We start from the raw sequence: 12,117 nt of genomic DNA on the forward strand, positions 1-12,117 counted from the left end.
TTCCAGGCCCTTGATGAATGATGGTGCACTTCCTTGTGCTGTTCTCTACAACCAGAAGGGCTTTTTTCCTTCCACTGAAGCACAAGAGTACAGACTCCACAACCATTGAGAGCACAGAGTTACAAGAAATGCGAACATAGAGCAAAGACAAGAATAAAATCCTATTTTGAGAGAAGGCATGTTTTTCCCTACAACATATATTAATGAGTTTTATCAAGGTTGCTCCTCTTTCTGGGGCCCTCTGTTTACCTGTCCTGGAGTGAATGTAATATGCTGTCTTCCAGCAGGTTAAGGAACATGAGCTCCTTCTCACCTTTGAGAGTATGTAAGGCTAACAATCTTTTTCATGAAAACTGGAGAAGTAACTCAAAGACAGAACAGACTGAAGGAATAAAAAGCTTCTCACAGAATTGTTAGCTGGTGAAGAGGATTACAGGGTCTCTGCTGGAGCAGATTCTTAAAATGCAGCTGAGACATGAAGTCCAGCAGCAAAATAAAGAATTAAAAAGAAACAACCCCAGCTGTTTCATTACTGAGCTCACATTAACCAGAACCAGTGACTTAAGCAATTCTATCAACTCTGACACTGAAGTCAGAGATGCCGAAGGCTCAGAATTGGAGGCAAAATCCTGTGGCTCACTAAGCTTTCTTGTCCCATCATGTCAGGGTTCCTGGTGCTGGGCCTAAATGCTGATCAAACCATCAGGTGAGAATAGCAATTCATATCAAAGCAAACACAGAGGCAAATCTCACTATGCTTCCCTATATCCTCATGACTGTAGCAAAAGCTATACTGTAGCACTTCCCTATCTCCATAAGCCATAAACCAAGAAGAGAACTGCATTAATAATGAGAACCACAGAATGGGTAAGGCTGGAAGGGTCCACAGTAGATCATCTGGTCCCACCTCCCTGCTCAAGCAGGGTCATCCTAGAGCACATGGCACAGGACTGCATCCAGATGTTTCTTGAATATCTCCAGTGAGGGAGACTCCATAATCTCTCTGGGCAATTTGTTCCAGTGCATGCTGACTCGCACAGTAAAGAAGTTCTTCCTCAAGTTCAGGTAGAACTTTCTGTGAATCAGTTTCTTTCCACTGCCTCTTGTCCTGTTATTTGGCACTACACCAAGAAGAGCCTGGATCCATCCTCTTGGTACTCTCCCTTTAGATATTTATACATTGATATGGTCCCCTCTTTACCTTTACAGGAATGTGCTTTCATTTTTAGGGTCCACACCTGCACACTAGTCTCAGCTGGGAAATTTACTCTTCAGTATGCATAGACATGGCCTAATCATTGGAATTCACCTTCCAAACAATCTGGAAATACCATCTGTGTTATTTGAACTCATTCCCTTTTTGTGTATTCAAAATTTACTAAGTTTCACAGGATCCATATAAGGGGTCATAATCAAAAGACCTTTCTTACACCATGCCAGAAGGTTCTTGAGTTTCAACATGCTAGTAACCTCCATACAGATTATACCATAATGGTAAAAAAATAAAGGGGGTTTAGTAACTATTCTCAAATACTTGGATCTCAGAAAATCAGAGTGAATTCATATTAAAATTATATTATATCAATTTATGAACTGTCCTATTCAAAAATGTATTGTAACTAATTAGCTCCTCTTTCAATCAAAATTGTGTAAACCAGACTGCAATCAGTTTACAGAGCATTCAGCTGAAATACTAAAGACTTAAAACATGCCAAATTGTTATGATATTTTCCAATGCATTTAAATTCCTATCATTCTGAGGACATGAAGTATTAGCTTTAAAACTACACGGAGGAAGTGTTTCAGAAACTTGTTTAACAGCTCCTTGATTCATAAGCTCAAGGTTCCTGCAAAACAGGTATGTTTATGCTTCACAGAATATACTTTATTTTTAATTAAGTCACCTGTGGGTCCAACCCTAAGCATTAAGTATACACATAAATCAGTAAATAAACAAACCTAAACCAACCAACAGCCTCTGATCTCTGGGGGCTCCTCAGTTCACTTGATAATTCCTTCAGTGTTTTCACTCCATTTGGCACCAGGACTGAAAAAAGGAGATTTGAAGGGAGAGAAGTAATAAACTACAGAACTGATCTTACTGAGGTGAGGAGAAGGTCAATCCATTATTTTCCCCATAGGAGGATCTCAAAATATTAAGAAAAAAAGGTTGCAGAATAAAAATAAAGCCCCAAATTTTAAAAAAAAGGTAAACTGAGGCTGGAAGAATAAAACAGTTTAACCATAATATGCCAACGGATCAAGGACAAAGCACGGAAGAGAAGCTGAAGATTCTAGCTTCAAACCTCCTGCTCCTAAACTAAAGTAGGAAAATCCTGTGGGTGTAAGATATTATGGTAGCTCAGTGTTCTCCAGTCTGCATAACACAAAAGCCTACTTCTGCTCAACAACTTAAAAGAATTCAAGATCAGAGCAACAAAGATGAAAAGGTCAGACTAAACTCATAGCTCACACTGTGCACTAAAAATATACAATGCTATGACAAACCACTTGATGAACACAAATGGCAGAAGACTGAACACTGGCCTCCCCAGATCTAGTGCAAGTTTAGAGACAATTTTAAACACAAAATAATTCTGAATTTTTCAAACAAAGATTTGAAAGTACTAGCTGAGACTGAAGAAGCCCATGACAGCATTCTTTTTTTTCACTTTGACACATTGTGCAGGGTGGGAGGAGGATACTGTTCTTGTTCATACCAACACACCCCTGAACTTTTTCCAAGAAATATGAAGTTTGGCTTTGATGTTTGTGAGAGGAAGTTTGAGCTTGCAGCTGGCAAATACATTAATAGCATAGGCACTGGTAGACTAGAAGGGACCTCAAGTAGGTTATCTTGTCCTATCTCTTTGCAGCACACAAATGAAAGACAAATTTCCCTGTCTACCTAGTGCTGAAATACACAGGTTTAGAAATAGTTTCTAAAGACCTTTTTATATTAGGTAAAATTTAGTCATGTGAATTTCACAAAAATAGCAAAAATAGTGCAGTCACAGACACAGATAACTTATTTAAAAAAAAACCATTAACAATCATTAAAATATTCCTAGTGTTTAGGAAGCCTAATGCAGCTTGAACCCCCCCCCTATTTTTTTTTTTAAATAAGGTATTATTTTAACTGGGTAAGAGCTACTTTTTATATGGAAATGATAAAGCATTAGTTCTTTGGGTTCTCCTGGGCTTGTCTGACCACCCTCGCAATGTGAAATAACTTTAGGCTTCTCCAAGTTGTCTTTGACTGGAAGAACTAAACTCGGGCTATTCCACAAAGTGAGGATGGAAGTGAAACAGGCACGTCCACCATCATCCTCCAGACTATCCCCTCTGATGACACAGTTTAAGAGATGGCTAAGTAAAAATTATGAGTTTTTACAAGTAAAAACTGAGTTTGGTTCCTAGGGAAGAAGGGACAGCATTGCACGTCTGAGGATTTTAGAGCTAGAGAAAAATATTATTAGTCCCTAACTCCTTCCGTTGATAATCTGACAAGAATGTGAAGGCCAAATGAATGCAAGGACTCAGAGTATAAGTAGAGAAATTTTGGTATTTTATTCATCGATTTAATCTGTGGCAAACTATGCATTTTTTTGTCATCTGGAAGCAGAATTATGCACAGATCTGGGAATTTAGCTGGACATAACCATTTCCTACCAGAAATACCAACAAACAGTTCATTAATTCTTACATTACTACATAAGTGGTGGGATTTTACAGCCAGCACTGCTTTTATAAATCTATTAATATTCTCATAAAAATCTAACATATTTTTAGGACACAAGTTTTCATGCACTAGATTACAACTTTACAGCTCTGAGCCCGAAACAGCTTGACAATGTCCTTTCAGCTTGTTCATCAGATTAACTTTCTGTCACACATCAGATGAACAGCTTCCTTGGTTTCTTGCCTAATCTCACACACAACCCCAGCAATTCTCTTCTCAAGCACAATCAGAAGCAAAACCAAAGGACACTATAACATTTTACTTCTTTCTAATAGCACATTTAATTTGAAACTCTCCTTTCTGCCTCTATCTAAGAAAGATTACCCTTTTAGCAAACCATTTATAGTGAAGGGACTCTGATTTCAGATAGGATTAAAACAACATATTAGACATATACAAACCAAGCAGTCTGAGTTGCTTACAGAACTAATAATGTGTTATGGGTCCTTTCACATCTAGGTCACTGGTTCAAATTCAGCTTTAGTTGGTGATGAGTGACAAGGAACAATGAGGTAAGAACTGAGTCACAAATCTGGCGTCTTACCTCTGACTCTGCAACATATACTCTTTGTGCACTTGGGCTACTCACCTAACTACTCTTTCCCATAAATTCTACAACTGTAAGTATTGTTACTATCATACTAACTCTAGAAGACTAATTAATTTAGGAGTCTGAAAGTACAAAAAATTATTAGACGTTTATTGCTGTTTTCAGGCTGTTCAAGAGCTAACATCCAAATACATTAAAGGGGAACTTTCTCAGGACAGGTCAACACTGCGATGTTAAAGGAACACACCAAAACACACTGGCCACACCTGTGTCTTTTGATGGAAAGATAAGCATGGAAATCAGATGTTGAATGAGCCCGAAATTCCACATTTACTCAGAGACAGACAGCAGGGGTTAAAAGCAATGAAAAATGGAAATCCAGAAGCAGCCATTTTACAAATAAGAAAGACATAGGGAGAAAAGCATGTAGTGTGGAGATGTACTGTGTTCTTCCATTACACAACACAGTAAGTAAGTGCTGTATCAATGTTAGTCAAGAAAGGAGGGAAGGGAGAAAAGGAAAGGAGTTTATCAGCCCTACATCCCTTGATAAAACTTGAATTTCCAAAGGAGCCTGCACTGCTGATGTCTGTACTGTACTTTTCCTGTGGCAAAACAAACATTTCCATTTTCAACACGTGTGATGCTGGCACATTTTACTACTTCAGATTCCTTAATTAAAAACAAGCAATAAAGGAAGGAAACACAGAGTACCAATACATTTTAACTAATTCTTAAGTTAAAAGCTGAAAAACAGTGGTGGTAGTTTAGGCACAACATGATAGATTCATTAATAACCTGTAACTGCTAGAAAAATCATTATGCCATCTCTTTTGTAGCCCTGATTCTAGAATATTCTTGAACTACAGCTCATACACAGCACTGAGAATCTTCCATATGTGCTGGGAAATTTAGAAGCATTTCAACTATTTGATGTGTTTTTCTTAAGTATCTTCAAATATTTTAACCACAGGACAAAAATATGTTTTACTGAAAACATATTTTGTTATTACTCCCACTTCAGAGTCAGCTGTGTCTTTCTTTCCAGAGGAAGCTCATCCACAGCAATTCTAAAGGACAAAGAGAAGCTCAAATACTTTGATCAAGACAATTTAATAAGACAATGCACAACAATTTTGTGCCAAGAAGGAAATTATATAAAGGTGAAAAATTATGCCTTTATCTTCCAAATTTAGTTACCAAATTTCAAATCTTTCTGCCACAAGGAGGAAGCAGTATTCGAGCCATGTACTTCAGAGATACTTTGGCAATGGGTGGAGCCAATAAAAGCCACAAACACAATTCCAAAATTATTTAATGGGCCATGCTTTGCCAGACTTCTATTGACAGAATTAAGAAGTAAACGTATCAATCAGTGTTAAGGCATTGCACTGAAGTTACTTGCTACTCCCTGAAATTTGAATCTGCCTTTAACCTCTTTCTCTTGTCCACTGAAATGAGTTGCAGAAATAATGTCAGTTTTAACCACTGCTTAGTTCTTTTTGCCACCGAGCTGTAGTTGTGTTAAGTCAGAAAAGCTTGAGACAACTGTGTGTGGTGAACCAGAACACAGAGAAGCTGATGAGAACCACCAGAAAGTGCAGCAAGGAGACAAAGAGTGGAAATGTCCGTGTTATGCTAAGTGAAAATTCTACATGCAATTATCATGCCTTTGCAAGAAAGATGATCATTGCTTAGCATCATACATTTGGCTCTATGCATGAACACTAAATAATAAAGTTTTCTGCATCTGTCCCTCATGAGGGTACTCTGACTATTCTTTGCAAGTGGGAGAAACCTAAATTATTATATTACTTTGTAAACCTTGGTTCAGAATTATCTTTTCTTCTTAGCAGACTAAGTCCTCACTCTTACTCAAAAATTGCTTTTCTCTAGCTCTGTGCAGAAAACAGCAGCACAAAGATGTAAAGAAATACATGGTACCACAAAAATTCCCATATTACATTCACACAAGAGAGAGATTCCAGTCCGAGGCACTGTACTTGAAAACCAAACAAGTGTAATGCAAGGAACAGGACCAAGGATCTGCTTTCCTTCCTTTGTGACCAGTTGTTTCTCTTTGTAATCACTGATAAACATTAGATAAGATGAAATTTGCAGACTAGCCTGTGTATTTACTCTTGCAGCAGCTTTAGAAGACTGACAAAATAATGCTTTAAATGTATGTGAGTGACAGTACAATGCTGAGAGACTGACATGACTCAAATATTCATTCCCAGCCTTTAGAAAGTGTCTGATCCTTTTAGCTATTCCACATACTTTCTTTTTAATTATAAATGGATTTTCAGAGAAACTGGAAAATAGTTTTGTTTCAAGACTGTGTTAGGTTAGACTTGATAATTTGACTCTCTCAGCCCCCTGTATTTCAACAGAAGACTGCAAGTTACAGTGTGGATTTGTGTCCGTGTAGAGTTGCAGCTCTGACAGAAGGGATTTCTTACCTTCAGACAGGGACAAATCATCAGCTGGAGACACCAGGTCTGCCCGGATCCCAGGGCCACTGCTCAGAGATGTGGTAATCTGATTCGTCAAGATAACCTGCAAACAGACAAGGAGAGGGGGATGGGAATGAATTTTTATAGCCACTGGAAGGCAAAGAGAAGCCCAGGACTGGAATCCTCCAGGCATAGCATCAAGATGACCCTCTATTCTGATCTTCAGCAAATTCAACACTCAGAACATTTTGAACTACCTGCAGAAAGTGAAAGAGACAATTGCAAGAAGTGGAGGAAAAGAGATATTGTTAAAAAGATGAAATATTGAACAACAAACAGTGTGTTGATACATACAGGCATCTTAAATAAAACTACTGCTCTGAAGAGCTTCATCTTTTGCTCGTCTTCCATGAACAGCTTGATGCTCCTTACAAAAAGCCACCATTTTTTTATAGGCAAATAGCAAATCTATTTTCCAAGTAATTTCCACACTATTTCCACACTTTCTTCCTTTGGTTGAAACACAGTGCCATGGAGCAAAGCGTGGTAGGGGTACATCCCCATTGACCTGAAGCACAAAAGTACTAAATGTTACAGGGCTATCTTTACAAAAGGGGATTTTTGAGTCTTTTTCAGGATCACAATATTCTGATAAACAAGACTGTGGTACCCACAGTGTTCTCCTCTGACAGCATGAGCTATATTCATGCTTACAAGAGATGAACAATTTCTTGCACCTTTGAACACATACTGTTTTATAGTAACAGAAAACATTAAGCAGACACTGCAAACACCACAGAGAGAAGAACACAGCTATAGCTGCAGTTATCTCATAATGCTTTGGATCTCTAAGCAGCTGCACTTTTTGCAATAACAGTTGGTTTTCACTTTGCTGACTGACATAAGCTTCAAAAATTACTTTTTTTTTTTTTTTTTTAAGAACCAAAATTATTCTTCTGCTTGCACTGAGAACAAACTCCAAACAAACTTTCTTCCAAATTCATGGCCTGTCTTCAGCTGTATTTGACACAGGAGAAAGGGAGAAAGGAATCCTACACAATACTTGGCAAATGCAGTTTCATGATGCTACTGGAATAAATTACTGGAATAAACAGATTACCATTGCTAAAAAGGAAGAGGAATTTCTCTGCTCTTCCTTCCACTGCTTGTACCTCCCTCTGATCATGGCTTCCTCCTGCTTTCTAACACTTCCAGCAGGAAGACTTGACACATTCTCCCCTTTCCTTTCCCATTGTGAGACCCCACATAAGCTGTGTCAGATCAACGAGTTGTAACCAGAGTGGTGGTGCTGCAGGGTATTGTGTCTTCTTCAGGCAGCATGACATCAGGTGCTAGCAGTGTGATGGAATCTGTGACCTTTACAAGACTCTTCTTCCCTGCTCATGCCAGCCCACCCATCTCTGTGCTTGCTAACCAGGCATGATGGTGCCTGAGAACTTTATGGACTGTATCAATAGGACTAAACTGAGAAGTGTGTAAGTCAAATCTTTGCTTACTCAGCAGGTGTTCAAGACCTTCAGAACTCCACAGTGATGCCCCTCATGCTCACCTGCTATTGACTCCAAGCTCTGAACAAGCTTGAGCTTGCTGTGATCGTTCTGCACAGCTTAGCCACAGGATGAACCTTTTGGGACTGGGCATTTATGATCACTGCAGTGAACATGGACATGGTAGAAAACAGCCTTGCTTGGTCATACACCTCAGCTAAGGTACAACTTGCAATACTGCTAACAGCAAACACACGAGAAACACATTACACCCCTCTGCTGTTTCCCCCAGAGCTGCTGTGTGCACCTATAAGCACTCAAAAGCAGACAGCAAAAGGTCTAGTACACACAACTCCTTGCTGCCACTGATGGCTGACTTGTTCATAAGATTACAAGCTAAAATAATTCAATTTATAAACAAAGGGAAAAAAAAGTCATTTTTCCCTTTTTTCTTGCTAGGATACTTATCTTCCATTTTAGTGAGCTAGTTCATCCTTGTGATAGGATGGGCATCAAAAGTGGTTCAAGGCAAATAAAATGAGTAGGCAGCCAAGAGTCAGTAGTGATAAGGAATGGTTTCCTTCTTGAAACCATTCTCACTTTGTTTCCACTTTGTCACAAAAGCCATAGGCTCACATATCCATAGTATCCAGTACTAGAAAATGTGCTGAAATAGAACACACTAAAAAAATTATATTCACACATACTGGTGAGGTATGAAGTTTTCATTGGCACACTTTGCAATGATCACATTATTAACAAGTATCAAGCTCTCTAAGTGATTCAGTCACCCCAGACTTGTGCCAAGATAATCTTTGTGCTGTGCTGTCACGTATTTTATTATTTATGCACCACATTTTAAAGTAATGTTACCATGCTTAAGGAACATTTTTAATAGAAAAAAATACCAGCACACACTATATTTCATATTGCTTTCCTTCAAAGGAAACTAACTTTGAAGGATTAAAAAAAAAATCAAAAGAAAAATGAACAAGAAGAATAATGCAACTGTTTTTTTTTTTAAAATCTTCCAGATTCCTCCTTAACCAAGAACTCCACAGCACTGTTAACTATAGGACTGAAAATCTTCTTCACCTCTTATGTTTAATTCAAGCTATGCCTCTGAACCTACATTTCAATTCCTGATGTATCCTTCAGTAACTATTCAATACTAACACCCTAGATTCCCTACTACATTGTTTAAAAAAAGCAGTTGAAAAAAGGAGAGTCCTACCCAAGTAAATGTTCCTCTCTGACTTGCCCTGAAGATGAGAATTAAGCATATTCTGAGTTCCATAACTTCACTGACAGTTACACATGTGCTTAAATACATATCTAAATACTATCTTGCATAAGCACATTTCCTCTGAGATGAAGCCACATGCATCTACAGAACGCTTATTTTGGAATTAATTGAAAATTATTCCCCATTTCTACAAGCCTGAAGAACCAACACAGATGCAGTTCTCCCATGAGTTCAGCCACAAGACAAGGCTGTTAGCCAAGCACTAAATTTGGCATCAAATTCCCTGTCACACTTCTGCAGCCTCACCTACTGCAAAATTCTTTCATCAGGTATAGGTATTCCTACTATCACATATACACACACACACACACACACACACATATATGTATTTTCACGAATCTTTGTGCAGCTCCCCTAACACAGTTTGAGCCTCACTCTGAGAGTGTGCAGAGTACTCCAAACTCTCACTAGCTCAAACAAGCTGCAGGTCACTAACAAAAGAAAAGAGCTGGTCCTTTGCTATAGTTACAGGAAAAAAAAGGCACCCAGATGCAGCAAACTCCTCTGAATAGATACATCTATCTTCAGAACTTCAAACATTTGCCCTTACTGGAAAGTGCCAAGTTTTATTTTTCCATGAGTAAAGCTTTGGTCACGAATACTTTGCCAGTGAAAAGTGCCATTTAAAGGAGGCCATACATTTTCAGCAGTCACCAGTCCTTACAGGCATTCAACTTGAAACCCTGAATACTGGTATCACATGACTCCAGTGGTACCTTTAAAGGATTGATTAAGTTTCCTTCAAGAATATGAAAGACACGCTTACATTCCATTCTGCTATCTTTTGAAATGGTTTGACATATTCAGAGAGCTGCAAATAGGTGTTTGAGGGAATGGTTAAACTTGTGACACGGAGAGAACACACAGGCAGACAAAGGAGATCTGGTGCGAAACAGCTCTGTGACTTTCCAGTGAGGAATCACATTTGTGTATGGACAGCTTCAACTGAGTCTCACACACTGCTTCATACATGTGTGCACAGAATATAATGCTTTTTTTGATGTTAATTATGTTAATTAGTTATGGTTTCTTACAAACCACCAAAAAGAAGGCGTGGGTTGGTCTGATAGGTGCCACCCTTGAAAGAAACTACCTGCTAAACAGTGCTTGGAAACAAGCTGAGCTGTCAGTCCAAGCAGGCTTACTAGAGAGTGCTTTGCACTGAACTAGCAATAGCACTTCTTCAACTTTTCATTGTAGATCTGCCATTAATTTAACCTGTTTAGAACAGGAGACCTGCCAAGACCTCAGGCTAAGTAGGTGAGGAAAATTTGCCTCTGTTGAGGTTCCTTTGGACAGACACTGGACATCATTTCCAGTCAAGCACAGCTTCCTCTCCAGAGGTTCAAAGCCAGTCATATGTTTGTTAACTTCCAACAGAACAATCAACAGTGAAAATATTGCTACATGGAATATTGATATTATCGTACTGAAATATACAGTCTTTCAAAATATATTGTATTTAAAAAACACACAGTATTTTAAGAGGAGCTCCTATTTCCAACTTCAACTAATGGAACAAAATATTTTCACTGCCACTGAGAGTCACAAAGAGCCACTATACCTCTCCACACACAACTGTGTCCTGACATGTGCAACAGGTAAGGAAGTTTTGCTATTGCTTTTCTGTTCCTACTCCATGATGAACAAAGAGTGTAGGGCTTCTTCAGTCAGCAACTGTGCCTGAATGGAAACCACTCTCCACTGCTGAAAGAGGGGAAAAAAGGGTCAGTTAGACAGCTCAGTAACACTAGAAACATGCTTTAGTGCAGTCTCCCATGGAGTTCAATGAACCACTGCCTTTAAGCTTTCGGCCTATTCCTTTGCAATTGGTTAAGAGAGCTATTTAACAAGTGCAAATTTACAGTCCTCAGCCTTCCAATTCTGACAGAACTACCAACTCTTTGGAAATCCACTCAGATCCTTTCTGGGAAAACTTCTGCTACTTAAAATACTACACAAATGATGGACCACATAATTTCCAAATCTTTTACTTCAACTTTTACTGCAGCATAGATTGTAAAATCTGTGTTAAAAAAACCCCATCTAACCATTAGAAGTGTTATGACAGCAAGGAGAATTAGAAAACACAGAGAGAAACACAAGAAGACAGTAGGACCACTTTTTCAACTTTCTCATGTTAGACATGTTAAAAAACCCCCACAACTCTGATTACTTCCTCACTTTTTATAGGTGCCAATACTTGGGAAAAAAATGGACACAAGGATTTCTCAGGGAAAACAGCATTCAGGTTCCATACAGATTATTTTTGCTTCTAAGATTTAATCCAGAAGTCAACAACTGTGTTAGTCAATATCCTATTAAAATCTTTATACTTTGTTGTGAAAACAGAGTCACCTTCCACTGATTTGATTTCAGAAGATGCTGTTTTTTTGGAAGCATATTAGAAAAGCAAAAAAACCCCCATATTTATTGTGCCTAAACTCACAACACCCCCATTTATTTGGAATAGCAAAGTTCCTGCATATGCAGAAAATCCCTGCAGGTCCTGGGAGAGAGTTGGCCTAAGAACTTTGCACGGAAGAATAAGCAAA

The 12,117-nt window shown here is 38.5% G+C and overlaps 1 protein-coding gene across 2 annotated transcripts in view; it reads right to left on the reverse strand.

Annotated features, from left to right (window-relative positions):
* The window catches only part of RAD51B (RAD51 paralog B), a 366,995-nt gene that overhangs the window by 211,697 nt on the left and 143,181 nt on the right, over positions 1–12,117 (reverse strand). For both annotated transcript variants that reach the window (XM_015630799.2, XM_015630798.2), the window contains exon 8: positions 6,755–6,851. In XM_015630799.2, coding sequence (XP_015486285.1) covers positions 6,755–6,851 — 97 coding nt within the window. The remainder of the gene's footprint in view (positions 1–6,754; positions 6,852–12,117) is intronic.

The sequence above is a fragment of the Parus major genome, chromosome 5 (genome assembly GCF_001522545.3).
Source record: "Parus major isolate Abel chromosome 5, Parus_major1.1, whole genome shotgun sequence".
NCBI lineage: Eukaryota > Metazoa > Chordata > Aves > Passeriformes > Paridae > Parus > Parus major.